We start from the raw sequence: 21,489 nt of genomic DNA, 5'->3' as shown, positions 1-21,489 counted from the left end.
ACCTATGTTCACATACCATACAATGGCCATCATAACATGTTCAATTTTAAATAGACTTCCATGTCTCAGGTCATTATTAATGCATTAAGATAATCTTCTACTATGCAGTTTTAGAGGAAGAACAATTCTCATTGGAATATAGATACATAAAAAACCAAGAGGGCACAAAATATTATTCGCATGAATTTTAAATCTCATTTTCCTTTTAAATTGAGCATCCTTATTCAACAATTTTGGTGAAACTCTAGGAGTCCAGTTGTAGCTGTCAAATTGTATTAGCTATGCAGGCAGTTCTGCCTAGGAGCTGTCTAGCCCAGGGCTGACCATGAGACATGGCTGTGTCACACAGTAATTTTGGATGACAGCTTACCCTGAGCTCATGCAAGTCTGGGAGGCAATTATAAGACCAGAGGTCATTAACACTGCATTAGATTACATAACATAATGTAGCACAAATTACATACACACACATGGTGGGGTTTTGATTTCTATGAAATAGTGCTGCTTTGTTTCCAAACCAAATGATTTCTAAACTAAATTTCTAAAATCTTGTGTGATTTATAACTAATATTCTGAGATATGTATACATATAAAATATAAGGAACATATATATGTATTCTCTTTTATTGTTTTGTTTTCATCTCTCCAGTGTATTACTTCTGCTATTAATTTGTTCTAGGAAGTAATGTCCTATGGTGTGGGGAATGATGTACATATTTTATACATGGAAATTTTTGTGCCATTTCATCCAAAAATATACAGATTTAAAATCCAAATCTTTCTACTGAGTATTACAAATAGAATTGGTAGAAGAATTTTTAATTTTTGAAAGAAGAGACACCAAAATATAGTTTGGGGCATAGCCCAGGGAAGTCATTATAAAAACATTTTGGAGTAGTTAATTTTGTCTGATTTGAGTGCTAGATGGTCAAGTCAGCATGCTTCTATGCCATATGCTTTCCTCAGAGCTATTTTTGATTTGCACAAATGTTAGGTGGTTAGAGAATAAACTTAAAAGATGCTTTTTTGTGGTTGGCGAGGGTGTTAGCGGTGCTCAGTGAAGCTGAATTCCAGCTCATCCTTCGTTTTTTCTCTTCTCTCTCAGGCTGGTTTGCCCTCATGAGTCTTCATCCAGGGCTCACTCAGGTATATGGCTGCAGATGCAAGGCCTTGTCAGTTCACCAGTTTAGTGACCCACAAGATTAGAGCGCACAGGGTTTTTTTTTTTTTTGCTAAGTAAAGAGTGTTAAAATTGTAATTATGATGAATGGACTGCCATAGATTTCTCTGGAGACTGCTGTCTGGTGTCAATGACTTGCAATTAAAAGGTTGATTTTTTCCCTCCAGTCATGCAGCTTTTCCTGACCTGCTTTTCTGAGGTGTAGACTCACTTATTAAATCAAGGCCTTTCAAACCTTTCATTAATGAGAAAATATATCCCCCCACCCCAAATAAACCTCCTTGAGTTAGCATACAATTCTGTAAAGAGTCAGGGAAATCAATAGTCCCTTTTAGTTCTTCTATGTTTAATATTAAATATCAGAAAATGGACTTAAATGTAAGCATGTATAAAAATACAATGTTCTACATCTGTGCCAAGATGGGCAGCCTGGTAGGCTGTGGTGATTTACTGGGTAGAAAGAGGCATGAAGAGAAGAGGAAGGACGGCCAGATGAAGCTCTGAATCTATACACTCTTCTGACCAGGTGACTTCTACAGAATCTACGTAAGCACCAGAACCAAGTGAATCTGTCCTTTGCCCTTCTGTTTTTCACTTTGAGAATAACATGTGGGGACCAAGACAAAAGATTATTTATGCAAAACACTGAGAATAACCCACTGATCTAAGGGCTATTATTTAGAATATTAGCAGTTTAGCCACTTTAATTACTCAAGTTCACCCTTATCTCGGATTCACGCATAGTTCACACTTAGTTCACACTTAGCATGCAGAAGTGAAACCACCATAACAATAATGAGGAAGGTTACCTGTGTCCTAGGTAGGGCTTGAAAAGCCTGAGCAATGTTGACACCAGCCCTGACATTGCCAAGAACTAGCATGATCCTTGTTATAGTTAAACCCTTTTATCTAAGTTTTCTCATCTTTATACTTTGAATAATAAGGATGCCATGAGGACTAAATCATGCAACTGACAAAGTTTCTACCAACATCCCTGACCTATTAAAAATGCTCAAAAAACAACACCTTAAGAAGAGGCTAAGGTGGGCAGGAAAGAAAGGCAGTAATACTAAAAATGTAGCTGAAATTGAGCAACTTTAGACTTTATGTAATTTAAGAGACTTGTAACTTACAATTAGGAGCACAAGACAATTAGATGACTGTTGGGAAAAAAACCTATTTATTTTATTCTGTGTTTTTAAAGATTTTATTTATTTATTTTTAGAGAGGGAAGGGAGGGAGAGAGAGAGAGAGAGAGAGAGAGTGAGAAACATCAATGTGCAGTTGCTGGGGGTCATGGCCTGCAACCCAGGCATGTGCCCTGACTGGGAATCGAACCTGCGACACTTTGGTTCACAGCCCACGCTCAATCCACTGAGCTATGCCAGCCAGGGCCTGTTCTGTTTTTTAAAGAAAGAGTGCTCTACCACATGAATTAAGTTAGAATTGAGGGGGATTGATATAGCTAAAAATGATCCACTCCTGAGTAAAAAGTTCAAGTGGTGAATGCCTGAGTGCATTTACCACTTACTGAGAACTTACTGAGTTCAGGGACTTTAACTTGATGAGAACAGGGATTCTAACTTGCTTCCTTTACCACCACCTCCCTTGCACTTACAGTAGTGCCCAATACATAGGGACTGCTCACGTAAATGTGTGTGTGGTGTGCACGAGTGCATGTTGGTAAAGAACAGGACATTCCCTTCAGTCTGTGGGTACTGTGTGTCCTGACCACTCTTTAAAATTCCAAGGAAAAAATACAGAGTAGGGAAAGTAATTTTGGTCCTTGGGCAAAGTAAGAATTTTGGCAGACTGTGGTTGGAGAACAACATGATTAGTCCAAAATGTTATTGAGTATAATTTGTGGTTGGTAATTGATCTACGACTCCTGTCTCAGTGAGTCAAAGCAAACTCAGCTCCTTTGAATTCAGACATGGTTTAGTACAAATGAAGTTTTCTTCTATCGTTTGTCCTTCACTGTTTTCAGCTTCTTGCAATACTCTGTGTTATATACACTGTTTTATGTTTCATACTATGTTTACTATAAGTTATATTTTTGAAATCTTTTGATGCTGTTATATAAAGATCTAGGCTACTTATGTTGCCTCAATACAGTGTTCCTTATGTGTACTTAGTACATTTAATTCATCTATTTTATTGTAGATGGAAATTCAGTTGTTCCCAATTCTTGACAACAAAACCAACTTTACTCATATTCTCTTATATTCTGATACCTGTAGTAGATATACAAAAGCAAAAGTTAGCAAATATTATTTTCCAAATCCATTGGACTCTGAATTTTTTCTGGGTATTCTGTGGAAATTCTGTTCTGTAGATTATATTTTGAGGGAAAAAAGACTAGAGAAATAACATAGGGGTTAAATATGTATTTTCACTTTCAAAATGAATAAGATCAATGTAATATATCCAACAAACAAATGATAAATCCAAATTCACAGGTATTAGGAGCAATAGTATCACTTTATATACATGCAAATAAAGCCTAGCAGATAGTAATGGCATTTTTGTGTAAAATATAGTATAGAATATTTCAGATATAGACAAAGTAACAACTACAAATTTTAATAATGTCACTCAGAAAAACAAATAACTCTACTTAATTATATCTTTTACAAATTGGTTTGGCATTAAAGTAAAAAAGTTTAGGGAAAGTGAGCCATATACTAACTGTTACAACAAAGCTTTGTTGAGTGTATATAATTTTTCAGGAACTATTTAAAGTCCTGAGGATATAAAAATAAATGAGATAGCAACCTTGCCTTAAAGAATTATAATGCTTACTTGGAGGAGATGAACACATAACTAGTTTAAATAAAAACAATACCATGAGTGCATTGCTAGAACATGGATTATAGAGCATTAACAAGTTAAGCTGGTGCTTTAAGAATAAATTAGGCAGGGTGGATGATGGGTAAGAGTATTCTAGGTACAGGAAATAGTATATAAAAGAAAATGAAATCAAGAGTGAAAAAATGGAAAGGAGGAAATAGAAACAGGAAGAAAAATCTCTGGTAGATGCACAAGATACACCTTTTAAGAAAGAGGTTTTAGAGGGTCAGTGTATCAATGGTGTTTTTAAACATATAATATTACTGTGGGTACAGTACTTTGGTGATGAGTTTTGAGTGCTTGTTGGTGATGGAAATCCCTGATGTGTCTCAAATGTGAATTATGAAAGCTCTTTGGGGTCAAGTGCAACAACCAAGTCTAAGTTATCTCTATATCTTCAGCACCTAGCAAGGCTCTGGTATGTAGTAGGTGCTTAATAAATATTGTATGGATGTATAGGTAGTTAGAGGAATGATCAATTTATATAATTTGTGTACTTAAGGAATTTGATGATTTTTCATTTTCAGCAAGAATTAAGCAGTGTTTCAGGAATTAAAGAGTTTTGGAATATGGTGGATTATTTGTAAGTGTGTGACCATGAGCAATTTATTTATCCATGCTAAGCTTCAGTATCCTTATCTTCAAAATAAGAAAGAGATTAAGTAATTCATACAAAATGCTAAGCTCAGGGAATCTGTACCATTGATGGTGCCAAACTTTGGGGAAATAACTTCTGTAGGCCTCAATGAGATAAAAAAATGAAATGTATATTCTTAGAGCAGTTTTAAGTTCACAAAAAAAGTGAAAAGCAAGTACAAAGCCTTTTAGATGGGGGTACCCTGTAACCACACATGCATAGCCTCCCTCATTAAAATCGTCCCCCATTGGAGTGGTACATTTCTAGTAGTTGATGAATCTATGTTGAGACATCATCACCCAGAGTCCATAGGTTATATCATGGTTCACTCTTGGTGTTGTACATTCTGTTCTAAAAATGTATAATGACTGGATGTGTCATGATATCATAAAGAGTATTCCACTGTCCCAAAATCTTCTGTGCTTGGCCTACGTATCCCTTGACCCCCCAGAGCACTCCTGGCAACCGCCTAGCAACTGTTGATCTTTTTGCTGTCTTTGTAGTTCAAACTTTTTTTTCAGAATGCCATATAGTTGGAATCATACAGAATGTAGCCTTTTTCAGTGTGGTTGCTTTCACTTAGCAATATGCAATTAAGGTTCCTCCATGTTTCTTTCCTGGCTGGATAGCTCATTTCTTTTTAGCACTGAATAATCTTCCTTTCAGTAGGTAGACCTGGGGGCTATATGATGTATTATTACCAAAAGGGCCCCCCCTTTTTCTCCAGGGGTTCCTCCCCCATACTAAGTTCACTTTGCCCACCACCAGAGGAAAGATGTCTCTCAATGCCAGAGATTGGTGAAAAGGAAAGGAATTATTTATTTCAAAGTTATACAGACTTAGAGTAATAACTTAATGTCTTCATTAAAATACTAAAATTTTTTAGAATACCCACAAAGGCACACAGTCCTTCCTTCTCCCCTTTGCCAGGTCTAGCGTACCGGATCTCAGGAAAAGAAGTAAAAGTCTGTGATTCAGGCTTTTTGCACCATCAGCTGTGTCATCACCATGATCTGCAGTTAATCCAAAGCCACGGGGCATCTTCTCATGGCTCACCAGCAAGAGTCCTTTCACCCCTTTTCTTCCAGGCAAAGTCTCTCCTGCTTTCTAAGTCACGTGACAAAAAGGAGCAACCCAAAGCCACTTGGTCCTAACTCTTGCCCAAGCCTCGTGGTCCCAACCTCTGCCAAAGCTGTGTGGTCCTCTCCTGGTATGGCTGCTGTGCCTGGGTTTAAATCCCTGCGCAGGTCTTCCTCTGCAGCCCCATTTCCAACTTCTCCCACAATCAGTTACACCTACCAGCATTCCTGTATTCTCCAGCTTTAATGGGCTGTCATAGTAAGTCCAGGCAGGCATGGCCCCATGGTGTGGAGCCAATCATCTTCAAGCTCTCAAGTAGGTGCTATAACCAGGGGGAGTTGCTTCCCAGTGGCATCCTAGAGTGAAGTCACTCCCATCCCCCTGGCTCAAAGCATGGCCACAGCTATTTAACATATCTATGAAACCAGTTAAAGGCTATAGATACGTTACATGGCCATGCCAGAGGTTAGCTGCAAAGATTTTGCTATGCAAAACAGCTCTCAATGGCCCTGATGCATGTTTCCCATCCCCCAGCTCAGACTGGTGGGGGGTGAGGACATCATATATATTTTTCTCTAATATTTCCTGGACACCCTGAGTTCTGGACCCCATTACAAACCCCCATTTGGGGGACCCCTTCAGCTGCACCCTGTTACAGATATAGCACAATTTATTTATCTGTTCACCTAGTGAAGGATACCTTGGTTGCTTCCAAGTTTGGGCAATTATGAGTAAATCTGCCATAAACACCCATGTGGAGGTTTTGTGTAAATATTTCTCAGCTCTTTGGGATAAATATCAATGAGTAAGATTGCTGGATTATATGGTATGAGTATATAGTAGGGTTTTTTTTTATGTGAGGTATTGTGTTTTTCAGAGTTTTATTAGGATTAATTAGATAATCAATATAAATTGCTTCACAGAGTGCCTGGCATATTGTAAGGGCTCAATCAATGTTAGTTATATTTGCTGTTATTATCTCATGAAAGATGATATAAAATTCAGTTATTTACAGTAAGATTGGAAAAGTAGGTAGAGAAGAGGGAAATGTCAGAAGAAAAGTGTAAAATAATTTGATAGGTAACTCTGTGTGGGGCATCTGCATCTGTTGCAGTCCCAGAGATGCAGCACATGCTTGTCTAATACTTGTCGCTCAGCATGAAAGGAATACCCTGCGTTGGGCCTCCTAGTCCCCCACCCTGGCTTTGGATTAATTAAGAAAGACTATGCAAGGTAATTGTAAGTAATGGTTTCTAACTCTTCAGATAATAAAAGAAGAGTATTGCTAAATGCACTCTAAATCCAAATCATATAAACCTGATCAACTATTAAGGTTGAAATGGTACAGAGGAAAAGCTGTAGACAGAGTCTGGAGAACCATGTTCACAGCCTGATTCACTCTGTGGCTTGCTTGGGAACTTGGACTTAATTCTTACTAATTCAGTTTGCTCTCCGTAAAATGGGAGTGAGACTCCTTCATGGTTATTTAGATAGCAAGAAGAGATGATGAATGTGAAAGTAATGCCTGAAATTGGCAAGAAGTCAGTAACTGTAAGTCTAATTTTAATACATCGAGTCACTGAATAGCTTGCTCATAATCAGTGCCATAATAATAAATAAAAAATGCAAAGTCATTTGGCCCCCGTAGCATCTTGACTCATTTCTGTCAAGAGGCTCATTTCTTACAATGGACGAATCTATATGGACACACCATCACTCAGTTTTGAATACCTAATTGCACTTACAGGGTTACATTTTCTCTTATTGTCTATGCATAAAAAGCTTTTTTCTCTAATGTAGAGAACTTGGTAATAGAAATACATAGGAGAAAGCCAAAAAATTACATTATTTCACCACCAGGAAATATCCAATTCTTTTTGATTTTTTATATTTCTGTCCATAGCAAGGTAAATATCCATAAAGATCAACCCAGATATATATTTCTTAAAATTGGTATGTTAAGTATATATATATTTATATGTCATCTTATAATATTCATGAGTATTAGTTTACATTTTAGTGACTGTTGATAATACACAATACAAAATCTTTGTTGCTTTCCTCTTTATCAAAACTACATGATTTATCTAAAGCTTCATTTTTATGGAAATGTTCATTGTTTTCTATTTGTTTATTTCCATGCTCTACTTAAATAATATATCAGGAAATATCAATAGCATTTAAACTGGCAGTGATTAAGGAAGAAACTCTTATTTGTGATGCCAGCAATGGATTCCCTCATCAGGATTCTAAGCTCTAAGTCTACTCTGAGGCCTTTGAAGTACTCATTTGGGCTGTAGCCACTCAGAGAAATGCAGCAAAATAAGTGGTTTGAAGCAAACAAAAATATAAAGCCTCAACTTTTCCCAGCCTTGAATAATCATCATATTCATTTACTTCATACCAAATTTGCCATTGTGGAGGTTAGGTTAACCAATCCTGTCTCCCCCATTTGGTTTTTGTTTTTTTTTTTTTTAATCTTCTGACAGTGGCTTCTCAGCCTACAGTTGAGTTTTCCCAAATACTTAAATACTTGACAAGTATCAGTTTTATTACTCCAAAACTCGCAATTTTTTACAATAATATGACCTGTTTATTTGACTGAAAATAAGTACTAAATTGAAAACTCATTATGACTTAGACATTGACAGTATGGACAAAGTCCCACTTCACATGAAGTTTACATTTCAGAAGGAAAGCTATGTATAAATTAAAAGGTTATTGGATAATGTTACTAAGTCTTATGTCCATTTATTATTTTGTAAGAGGTATATTCTCTTCATGTTCTTCACAAATAAATGAACTTCTTAATCTAAATAGCACTTTCAGCAAGATTTTTTTTTATTGGAGCTGTTGGTATTTATTGTTTGTTTGATCATTTGTTTAATAATCTAGTATATATTATATAGTCAGAACATTGCTCTGCAGAAATAAAAGTGTAAGATTTGTTGAGTGGTTAACACAATTAGACAAATTAAAATTATTCTATATTATTAACATACTATACTAATGTTAAGTTTAGTATGATATATCTGACACATTTTGAAATAATTTTTATCCATTCATCTAAACAATATGTTATAATAAAATGTGTATGTTAAATATTATAGATAAGCATTTTTTGAACATTAGAATCAAGCTAATCAAATAACAGCTATATATATATAGCTGATATATATATATCTAGGCAAGTGAGTCATTTTTTTTCATTTTTTACATTTATACTTAGCTTTTAATTTTTTTTTAATTTCTGCTGGAATACATTTTTTATATCTAAAGTGTGTCTTCAAATATTTTTATTCCCCTTCAGGAATTTGCTGCACTGACAAAAGAATTAAATGCCTGTAGGGAACAACTTCTAGAGAAGGAAGAAGAAATTTCTGAACTTAAAGCTGAAAGAAACAACACAAGAGTAAGTATAAAACTACCCCTGCTTGCAATTGATTCCATATATGGTTCAGTGCCTTATCTCTTGTATATGAATAAAAATAAACATTTAAAAACTTCAGGAAGACTTTAAGTGGACATCACTTAGAGTCTGTTGCTTAAAGTAATGGACAACATACTACAAAACTCAAAACAAGAAGACAGGAATCCTAAATTATAGTCTTGCCTACTAACTCACTATGTTGCCTTAGGAAATATTCTTATTCCTTTCCATCTTTGCTTTTTTCAATTTTAAAAGGAAAGGCTAAATGTTAATATAGAATTTCAAACTTTCAAATAGTTGTGCTGGAGTGGGAGACCTATACTCCACAGCTGGAGATGGGCCATGCGGGAGGTTTGAGAGAGGAGCCAGAGTTTCGGTTATGAGGTACTAGGAGGGAGTGTTGTGCCATTGGTGCTCCCCTCCCCCAGCAAAGTATTTATTTTAAAAAAAATGTTTTAAGTGTTAAAATGCAAAACCACTGGAACAGAAATCTCCTAGGTAAAGGAGGCATATCTTTTCTGTTTCAGAAGATTGTCATGTAGACTTTCATTTCTGGTATTCTGATTTTATGAAACTGATGGAATTTACTATATGCTGCCCTTGGAAACTCACGTGTTGTTTCATCTCATGATGTTTCACAGTAAAATTTAGAATTTGATCGATGATGCTGTATTTTCTAGTTATGAAGTCACTAAATTTCATAAAATGTATAAGTTGCCATAGTACGCATAAATAAGAGCAGTTTTGTACTGAAGAACATTGAGTAAAACCGCTTTTGTGTGGATAGAGTTCAATTTTATATGCATTAGGTGAAAAATATTTTAAATGTTAGAGCTCTAACAAATGCATGCTGAGAAAATAATGTATAGTTAACATATTCATTCATTTTGTGCTTGATCTTCAAGAGCAGTATACAAAGAATGGCTTCACCGACAGAGAGCTTGTGCTTCTAATGAGAGGTGCCATCACTTGAACAATGAATACATGATCCAACCCAGTCTATCTTCTTATTCATCAGGGGCTCATCTCATAGTAAAGAGAATTCATTCAGCGTGCACACAGGAATCTGTTTTCACTGAGACGTTGATGAGCCCATCTTGTGGACTACCTCAAACAGGACATAGCGAGCAGTCTTTAGTTCATGTTATTAGATCATGTCGAAGAGCAGTCAGATAACTTTTTCTGTTTCTTTCTTCCACTCTATGTTTTCCCACCCTTGATTTTTTAAGTACACTTTAAAAAAAACAAATTTAAAGTTTATTTCTGCCATGATGTTTATTCTGCCTCATTTCATTGTTTTCTATTTTAACACTTTTGGCTACATTCCCTGATGTGGTACAATATGGGCAGCTGAGCTCAGAAAAGGGCAGATAACTTGTCAGAAGTCCTGCCATAATAAATAGCACAGAAAGGATTTGAAACTAAGGCAGAATAACTCCAGAGCCCAGACCCTTTCTCGAAGCCTACCAGCAAAATTATTCAAGTTAAATCCATGAAAACAACTCCAAGATTTAGTATAACTTAGAGGAGACATTGCCTAAGCATAGACCAATGTAGTACAGAGTGTGTCTTTTTTCTTGATTGTGACTAATTTCAGAGAACTAGGAGATTTGGGGACAGCATCCACACAGTTTTTTCATCAGATTACATTCCAAGAGATGCAAAAGTACATATGGCTATCATACCTGCAAAGGAACTCAGGTAATTAAAGAACTAAGGCAAGCTATATTTAAAACACCTGTTCAGGAGTCAAAGAGAGCAAAATAGAAATATTAAGTTCTACTGGGATAACAGAAATTGGTTTTAAACATCATAATAGTTACTTTGAAAGCATGAATAAACCTGGAAAATATTTTTTTCTTTTTAAATTCATTTTAAAATTATTATTGAAATACAAGGATATGTTAATTTCAGGTGTACAAAATAGTGATTAGACATTTATGTACCTTATGAAGTTATCACCACAATCTATGTAGTGCTCATGTGCCACCATCCATGGTTATTACAATACTAGTGACTATATTCCCTGTGCTATGCTACTTTACAGCCCTGTGACTATTTTTATAATTGATGATTTGTACTGCTTAATCCTCTTTACATTTTTGCCCATCTTCCAACTGGAAACCATTTTTCTACCTTCCTTAAAAGCAGTTACATGGAGGATTTTTGTTATTGATTATGTCAAAAAAATTATGGAGATTTCCTTGTTCAAAGTATCAATTGTATGACAATGACCTAACTCATATAACCATCTCTCATCTCTTTCACCACCCAAAAAAATATCCAGGGCTGAAAAATTAGATATATATTCTCTCTTCTCCATAATTCCTTATTAAATGTTGCTAAATGCAACAGTTTTATACATTTTATATAATTTTTTTCTTCTACATGTTGTTTCTTTCTTCTTGCTATAAACACCCGCTTTTTGGTCATGGAGAGAAAGCAACCAGCTAGTATTTTCTTCTCACACCTGCAGAATATTTGATTGGTGTTAGATTGTGAGAAACTTTAAAGCAGAATTGCATATTTTAATTTCCAGGGTTCTCATAAATTGTGACTCTTCTCTTTCTACCTTGAGTGTTAACATCTGGGTTGAAATAACACACACACAAAAAAAACAGACACAAAGAGAACTTGTAAGTAGATACAGTTATGTGTTAATTTTGAATATCATCAAAAACAATATATCAGAAAGGGCCCTCCTATTTGATATATGAATGAATTATATCTTTCTTCCAAATAGAAAGCAGAAGTTGCAAATGGAGTTGATTGAATAGAGTTTATTTAATATATCAAGTTATAATAAGGATAATTACATAATAGCTAAATTAATTATGTGCAGAGTGTTTTTAAGTCTCTCACATGTTTAACCCACTTTATTCTTATGGTAATCCCACTTTCCCCATTTCACTGATGGGAAAACTAATGTAGTAAGTAACTTGCCTCAGGCCACATGACTTGTGACACACCAGGGGAATATACTGCTCAGCCTAACCACAAGCTGTGTATTTAAGAAACCACATTCCTATTTCCCATGTTATTCATGAATCTTATGTGATACAAGAAATTGTGTTTAGGGAAGAGCAAAGTTTTTCTTTTTTGTAATTCATTCCCAATCTGTTCAGTAATTTATTCTTGTATCAATTATGTAGAAAATAATGTACTAGGTGTTTATTTTGATGTCTGAGCTGAAAGTTGTGGCCATTTATCATTTTGTCACTAAAGAAACATCTGATCCCCTGCCTCAGAATTTGAGTGAATGAAAAAAAAATATGAGTGAATGAAAGAAATCAAAGAAATCACTAGAGTTGCTCTTAAATCCATCTGCTTCAAATAATTAAATTGAGGATATCCAAATAAAATTTTCTTAATGTTATTCTTGGTTGTACAAAAATTATAGTAGGTATTTACATAAACATTTAAACAAGCTGTATTATTTAATATTTCCACATAATAAAATATAGAAAAAGTGATTAAACAAAATTTGTTATTCCTAAAACTTTTCTGACCATAGTTAGACAAGTTATACTTAGAGAAAATAACTTATTCTGGCTATTATTTCAACTTATTCAAGTTGACTACTAAGATTTAGCAAGTTTTTATTTTTCAGAATTACTTGAATTAATGAAAAGCTGAAGGGAAACCAAAAATATTAACATAGTTACTATATTTTAATATCAGAGCAGAAAATTGTTATTGTTGTTTTAGAACTGTTTCAATTGTTTCTGTGGGCAAAGATCAAAAGGTGGTTATATTATTGACAATGTTTAAGAATGTATCTATTGCCTAACTTTGAAAAAGAAGTTACAATTTCAAGACTCAGTTAGAAACAGTATAGCTGTAATTTCATCTCATGGATCACAAAGTTAAAGAATTAATTGTTAATTCAAATTAAAGACTTAATCTAAACCTATCTTACAATGCCCGTACTTTTATTTTGGTCTAAAGGAATTATATAAATGTTCAAAGGCACTTGCCATCACTAAAGAAAAGCTTCCCATTCTTGACAACCTGTTGACACAAGTTAATAAACTTCCTCCAATTACATTTCCTCAATGAGTAGAAAATACAATCCAATTGAGGGGATAAAAAAGACCCTAGCAGTGAAAATGAGGTAAAGATACATGTGTGCATGTACATGGGTGCATGTATACATATTTGTGAATGTACAATAATGGTATAAAATAAATGCACTAGTGAATAAGACAGGACAGATGCTCCCCCCAAAGCAGTGAGACTTCAATGTAGGACTCAAATATGTACCTAAGAAACATAGGGAACTGTAAACAGTATTTGAGATTAAAACATTTTGAGTGGCCTGAGCATGAAAGGAACTAGTTTGAAGTTTTTTTTGTTGTTGTTGTTTTTTTCCAGATGTTAACATTGAGTTATATGACTAGATTATAGAAGCCAAGTTGGTCTATAGGGAAGAATGTATTTCTACTTGAACACCATTTGTGATTGAAAATAACTGTGCACAAGGTTATGTCAAATTCAGATTTAAAAGGAAGATGTAAAGTTTTTAAAGTATATTTTATTGATTATGCTATTACAGTTTTCCCAATTTTTTCCCTTTCTCCCCCCTCTACCCTGCACCCCCCAACCTTCCAGAAATCCCCTCCCCCCTCTTAGATCATGTCCATGGGTTGTACATATAAGTTCTTTGGCTTCTCTGATTAGTTTTAGAAATTTAGTTGAACCAACCAAGATGGCAGTGTAGGTAGATAGATGTTATCTCCTCATACAACCAAAAGAAGGACAGCAACAAATTTAAAAACAAAAATTAACCAGGACTGCCAGAAAATTGAACTGTATGGAAGTCCAACAACCAAGGAGTTAAAGAAAAAACATTCATCCAGACCAGTAGGAGGGGTGGAGATGGGAAGCCAGGGTGGAGAGGACTCTCAGCAAGTTGGTGGCTGGTGAACTGGGCAGTCCCACATTTGTGTGCAGATAAACTGGGAGGAACAACTGGGGAACAATATAGACTGTGGAACCCAGGGTTCCAGTGCAGGGAAATAAAGCTTCAAACCTCTGGCTGAAAAAACCTGTGGGGGTTGAGGTGGCAGGAGAAATTCCCAGCCTCACAGGAGAGTTCATTAGAGAGAACCGCAGGGTCCTAGAACATACACAAACCACCCACATGGAAATCAGCACCAGAAGGGCCCAATTTGCTTGTGGGTAGCAAGGGAAAGTGACTGAAAGCTGCCCAGAGCTGAACAAGTGGCATTCTTCCCTCTCAGACCCCCCTACACACAAATACACTATCATGCAGGGAGGTGGGTTGCCCCGCCTGGGTAATCACCTAAGGCTCTACCCCTTACTACAAAACAGGCACACTGAGACAAAAAATGGCCCAAATGAAAGAACAGATCAAAGCTTCAGAAAAAGAACTAAGTGACAAAGAGATAGTCAACCTATCAATTGCAGTGTTCAAAGAGCTAGTAATCAGGATGCTCACAGAAATGGTTGAGTATAGTCGCAAAATAGAGGAAGAAGCGAAGACTATGCAAAGTGAAATAAAGAAAAATGTATAGGGAACCAATATTGAAGGGAAGGAAACCAGGACTCAAATCAACAGTTTGGAGCAGAAGTGAGAAAGAAGCATTCAACCAGAATAAAATGAAGAAACAGAATTCAAAAAAATGAGGAGAGGCTTAGGAACCTCTGGGACAACTTTAAATGTTCCAGCATCTGGCTCATAGGGGTGCCAGAAGAAGAAGAGGAAGAGCAACAAATTGAAAACTTATTTGAAAAAAATATTGAAGAACTTCCCCAATCTGGCAAAGGAAATAGACTTCCAGGAAGTCCAGGAAGCTCAGAGAGTCCCAAAGAGGTTGGACCCAAGGAAGTACACACCAAGCCCCATCATAATTGCATTAGCCAAGATGAAAGAGAAGGAGAGAATCTTAAAAGCAGCAACAGAAAAGGAGAGAGTTGCCTACAAAGGAGTTTCCAAAAGACTGTCAGCTGATTTCTCAAAAGAGACCTTACAGGCAAGAAGGGGCTGGAAAGAAGTATTCCAAGTCATAAAAGGCAAGGACCTACATCCAAGATTACTCTATCCAGAAAAGCTTTCATTTAAAATGGAAGGCCAGATAAAGTGCTTCCCAGGTAAGGTCAAGTGAAAGGAATTCATCATCACCAAGCCCTTATTATATAAAATGTTAAAGGGACTTATCTAAGAAAAAGAAGAAGATCAAAAATATGAAGAGTAAAATGATAACAAACAACTATCAACAACTGAACCTAAACAAAAATGAAAGCAAAAACAAACTAAGCAAACAACTAGCACAGGAACAGAATCACAGAAATGGAGCTCTCATGGAGGGTTATCTTACAGAGGGGGATGGGGACAATGGGAGAAATGTACAGGTAATTAAAAGTATAATTGCTAGGCATAAAAATAGTCAGGGAGAGTTTAAGAATAGTATAGAAAATGGAAAAGCCAAAGAACTTATATGTATGACCACGGACATGAGCTAATGGAAGGGTGGTTGGACGGGGTTGCAGGGTAGAGGGGAAAAAGGGGAGAAAAAAATGGGACAACTGTAATAGCATAATCAATAAAACACATTTAAAAATATTATTTATGAAAAGAAGTTTAGTTCAAAAGTTTCCAGTGATTCTGTATATCTGTAGGCCTGTATGAAGTATGTTTCTCTGTGTACATATATTGGTGGTGGTAATTTCAAGGGAATTCCAACATAAAATTACTGTATATTTCAGACTATAAGATGCACCTAGGTTTTAGAGGAGGAAAATAGGAAAAAACATTTTGAAGCAAAAAATGTGGCAAAATATTTAATAACATAAATAACATAATATTTCACCAATGTAGGTGTAAACAGAACTCAACAACAGCATTAACAATTATTCCTCCCAAATTTGGGGGGGTGCATCTTATAGTCCAAAAATATGGTAATCACCATTCATATATTCCCAGCAAATTTTTTAGTGTACCTCTGCAAGCTTTATTAAAATTTAGACTAAAGTGTAGCTCCCAGAAAAAATACACTTAGTAGATTGTTAGAGTCATCTTAGATGATTTTCTCTTTATTTTTAATTTATTTTCATTTGTAAGCTTAAAAGCCGCAGATACCTGCTAGAGTAGAATATTTTAAGCCACGTGCTCCAGGCTAATTTACATTTCTTATTAAGTTAAATTCTTAAGTACTAAGCACATATTATATGGAATATTTTCTTACGTACTGAGGAGTATTCAAGATAAGTTAAATTAACCCTTTAAGGAGTCTGTTTTATATTGACGAAATACATTTGGTTTTGTGTATAGATGAGAGTTCAAAGTTACCTATAACAGTACAGCTTAGCTGATTTCATCAAAATATTAACTAAGGCATACAAGAAATCTCTAAACTGAGCTTCCACGCACAATCCTAGGACCACATTTCTTGGTCTTGTGAATGTTTCCCACATCCCCAGTCCCAGTAACATGTAGCCTCTGCTGCTACCTGTGCCTGCAATATAGATGGATGCTCCATACCCAGCACGTTTCCTCATCTGACGGCCTCAGAATCTGTCCTGTGCCTGTTGGTTCTGGTTGTCTGACTCTTAAGTCACATATCTGTCACCTAGTGGCAGACATGACTGAGAGATGTTTCTTGGATCCTATATTACCAGGCATTCAGAATGTCACTCAGAATGTCATTCAGATATCATTCAGAATGCGGGGAATTATTAAATATGGTGGGTATGTTTAAAAAATTGGGGGCAACCACAAATGTCAAGTCTAAACTACAATCCAACTTTTACCATATGCTTTTCTGTATTAAAAGTCTAGACAATAGTAATACTGACATGCATCAACCTAACAAATACTTATAGCATGTCTGTAGATGCCAGGAACTAAGCCAATATCCAAATACAAATATCAAAATGATCATGACAGAAATGGTACCTACCCTCATGGAGTTTATATTTCAGTGAGGAAACAAAAAGATTTAGAGAAACTGTTCTTAAGGAATTACACATGATATGTTATGAAGAAATAAAATAAAGCAAGACATTCAAATAGAGAATTACAAAGGCTGGGAAGAGGAGAGACCTATTTTACATAGAGTAGTGAGCAAAAGTTTCTTTGAGAGGATGATAATTAAACTGAGATTAAAGAATGAGAAAGAGCTGGCCAACTGAGGAGCAAAGGCAGAGAATTCCAGGCAGAGGATTCAACATGTGCAAAGGCTTGGCATATTGAGGAACCAAAAGTAGGCTGGTGTGGTTAGAGCATACTTTGTCAGAAAAAGACTAACACCAAATGATGCTGGAAAAATAAGCAGAGTACAGTTCATACAATTCCACCTACATGAAACAGCTTGGATTTAACCAATACAGGTATGCATCTATATAATTCAAGAGGAGAAAAACATGAATAAAATCAGAGGTTGATGAATAAAGGGAAAATTCCTTGAAATATTAATAATTGTGTCATCTTCATATAGAATTTCTATGACCATTTTGACCCTTAAGTATGACTTCTCTCTACTGATCTATATAAGTTTAAAATCTCAGGTATTTGTGTTCTTTTGTGCTAATGGCATGGCCAAGTTTTCTGACACTTGGAACCATAATTAGAAACAGTAAATGTAGAGAAATTAACTTACTAAGCACTAAGAAATGTGATACTAATATGTGACACTAAATCTAATAGTGGCATTGAAAAAACCAGAAATTTTCATTACAGCCCTGGCTGGCATGGCTCAGTTAGTTGGGCATCGTCCTGCAAAGTAAAAAGTTGGTTCAATTCCCAGTCAGGGCACATGCGTGGGTGCAGGCCAGGTCCTGGTTGCAGGCAGGTGAGAGGCAACCCATTGTTTCTCTCACATATCAATGATGATTCTCTCCCTCCCTCCCCTATCTCTAAAAATAAAGAAAATCTTTTCTAAAAAAATATTTTCATTACAGTGTAAGCTTTAGGAAAAAATCCTGAAAAAAAAATATTGTTCTCTTTCTTTCTTTCCACCCCAGTATCTTATATTTGCTTTTTCTTCTAGTTTGAGTAACTTCTGCTTTATTTTGCATAAACACCATTTGTTAGCCTGTGATTTCACCATCCTTCTGAAAAGCTCTCCTATAAAACAGACTAGTCATGTATTGTTCTTCTGTGGTAACATTTTAATACTGATAACCAGGTAGTTTTATTATTATTATTTTCTTTACACATGTCTTTGTTTTTAGTGACAAATCTCTTATAAAACAAAACAAAAGTGAATCCCAAGTCACAAAACATTTCAAAGCAAAATTTCTCTGGGAAAGTCAGAACATAGAGTCTGGAACATAATTGAAACACTATTCACTGGACTTCTATCTATTCCTGACCTGAATCTGCCCCAGTGACTACTCCAGGCAATGCAGGTTCTAGACTACTCAGTTTAAAAATGATGTACACTAAAACTAATATAATATTGTATGTCAACCTTAATTGAAAAATAAAAAAGGATGTAAAAATTGTCCTCTAACTTTTTTTTCCCAAAATGACTATTGCAAATGTCAGTTTCTGTATTCCAGTTGATTGCATACATTTTTTCTATGACATAATTTAACAATAATAGAACATATAATCATTAGTGATTATCACCATAGTTACTAGAGCAGCATGTGATTATGATTATCACTGTAATCAATATACAACATGTGATTATTTATCATTATAATCACATTTAAAGCCAAGTGATGATTATGTTCATTTCCTTCTATTAAACATTTTTAAATAACCAAATATAAATGAAATTAATTTGGCTTTAAACACTTTTAACAAGATGATCATACACTAGACAATGTTTTTTAATAATTTTCATATTGGATCACACATACTATGTTGTGTTCTACTTCTACTGAATTCATACTGAAATGACTGCATTTTCTAAATGAGTGCATAAAATTTGCATTATATTTTTAAATTCAGTAACCTGTTATGTGATAGCAATGAAATTTACTTTTAATGTATTTTATGAACCTTGGTTTAGATACAGGTTTGTACTTCTTTGCTGCTGACCTGTGTTATAATCTGAGGTTATCATTAGATATTATTTAACCTTCAGTCTGTTAAGGTTGAAGTCACTTATAAGTATTAGTGACTTGTATCTACCTATACCATCATATATTTTCTGTTAACCCCACAGCTGTTACTGGAACATTTGGAGTGCCTTGTGTCTCGGCATGAAAGGTCCCTGAGAATGACGGTGGTGAAACGGCAAGCCCAGTCCCCCTCAGGAGTTTCCAGTGAAGTTGAGGTTCTCAAGGCCCTGAAATCTTTGTTTGAGCACCACAAGGCCTTGGATGAAAAGGTGCAGTATTGTAAAAGGATTCTTACAATTTTATGTGTCAATTCTACTCCAAAAGAGCTAATTTAAAAAAACTTTATCTACTAAATGGAAAAAGGTAGAGTATTGGCAAACGTTTTCGGCTTAACTGTGTTTTTGCTGAGGATCACAGCAACTGTGCTCCTTGTCTTCAGCCATGATGCACCTGACTCCTGAAGTCCATCAGCTCAGAGGGACATATTTGAGTTATAGGAGAGTCATTTTTAATAAATGCAACAGTATTATTGTGTGTATATTGGTAATATTCGTACCTCTATCTTTTTAGTATCACTGAATCTATGGCTTATTGAGTTAGACTTCTGTTATGGTACATTACGGTCCTGTTCCAGAAAGTCAATTGAAATTTGATGTTGTCATTCAGCCTCTCTCTCTCCCCCTCCCTCATTTTCTCTTCCCCTCCCCGTCTCTGAAATGCATGTATATAGATGCCAACACTGGAAACTATTAATGAGCAATTAAACATATTTTGAGGTATATATTAGAACAAAGCATTTTTTAGTCTCTAATATCATAGTTATGAATTCACATTTTTAAGTCTCTGCATGTCAACAGCATAAAGTATTAGGAGAAAAACCTGCTTTAGATCTTCTTGAAAACAGCTATAAATTCCTTTCAGCTATTCCTCTGATATGTTTTACTGACATAAATAAGCCAATATGATGATAATATCCTTTGAAGATGAGTAAGGCTTATGACGTGATTTCCATTTTGTAAATTTTAAAGAATGAAAATTTTAAAATTAATACAACTTTAGGACTTTGTAGAGTGGGAATTGGGTCACTTCATTGTAAAACATCTGACAAGCTCTGAGCATTAAAATCCAAAGTAGGGATTATTACAAAGTGATAGGTTTTGACATGCAGACACTGTAGCTCTATTTAATGTTTATTTGCATGTATATTTTTATCATTGGTCTTTCAGCTGTTCTTTGAGTAGGGGATTATATGGAGTGTGTTTGTAATGACAACTATAATTCTATCTTCCATATTATTAAAAGGAAATTATTTTAGTTTTCATTTTAGCTATGAGAGGCAACTAGTTTATAAGTAATTTTGAATAAAGCCAAATGAAAATTATATAAAGATCCCTGATAAATATAATATTAACTAATATGACTTATCAAGTAATCATTTAATATACTTAATGTTGTTTTATATTATATCCCCTTTCTTATTACAAAAGTACATTGTTAAGAATTTTCAAGCCTTTATAGAATATCTGTTATGTGTCAAATTCCTTGGCAGGCATTTGTCACACAAAGATAAATAATACATTCTTTTTACAACTAAGGAGTTTATAATTAGTGTTGAACATCCACATGTCAATAACAGGCACTGCTAAGAAGAGGTGTGTACAATGTGATATGTAGTCACAGAAAAAGTTGTGACTTTTTTTGCTTGAAAATGTGACAAGAAAGTCAAGAATGTATTCACTGAGGTGACATTTTATCTGGGTATTAAAAATATGTCAATGTTTTTTGAGCAGAGAAATAAAGATACTCTAAACAATATGAACAATATATAAAATAACCCAAAACTATAAGAAGAGCATAGCCTGTTCAGGGAAAATTTAACATGACTTGAATGAAAAAGATACTTGACAATGTGTGGTTTGGGACGCTCCCTAGAAACGCCCCATACTATTTAAATGAGGAATACCTTTATGAAGGAATGAATAAAAAGCAATAAACAGCTTTTAAGAGAAACAACCTGATGGGTATGAGTACATTTAGGAAGAAAATGGTTGTCGTACAACTTAGTATGTAGAGATGATTGCTGTAAGTTCAGTGAGCATATCATAATGAAAAGAAATATTTCTTACTATACCCCCAGAAGCTGTAACAAGGTATAATAACTTACCAGTGGTGCCTTGCATACCAGTGAGTTTAGGAGCAAATGAACTGATTGTCAACTGAGTAATGATGAACATCCTAAAGAAAAACTTTTATGACTTTGGGCTCTGACATTGGATG

The 21,489-nt window shown here is 35.1% G+C and overlaps 1 protein-coding gene across 19 annotated transcripts in view; it reads left to right on the top strand.

Annotated features, from left to right (window-relative positions):
• Positions 1-21,489, top strand: part of PPFIA2 (PTPRF interacting protein alpha 2) — a 465,199-nt gene that overhangs the window by 257,651 nt on the left and 186,059 nt on the right. For all 19 annotated transcript variants that reach the window (XM_045845003.1, XM_045845002.1, XM_045844994.1 and 16 more), the window contains 2 exons: positions 9,058-9,159; positions 19,317-19,481. In XM_045845003.1, the coding sequence (XP_045700959.1) occupies positions 9,058-9,159; positions 19,317-19,481 (267 nt within the window). The remainder of the gene's footprint in view (positions 1-9,057; positions 9,160-19,316; positions 19,482-21,489) is intronic.

Source organism: Phyllostomus hastatus, unplaced genomic scaffold (genome assembly GCF_019186645.2).
Source record: "Phyllostomus hastatus isolate PE091 unplaced genomic scaffold, TTU_PhHast_1.1 phas_contig_432, whole genome shotgun sequence".
NCBI classification, from domain to species: Eukaryota; Metazoa; Chordata; class Mammalia; order Chiroptera; family Phyllostomidae; genus Phyllostomus; species Phyllostomus hastatus.
The sequence above is the reverse complement of the archived record's forward strand: the minus strand, read 5'-3'. Positions and strand labels throughout refer to the sequence as shown.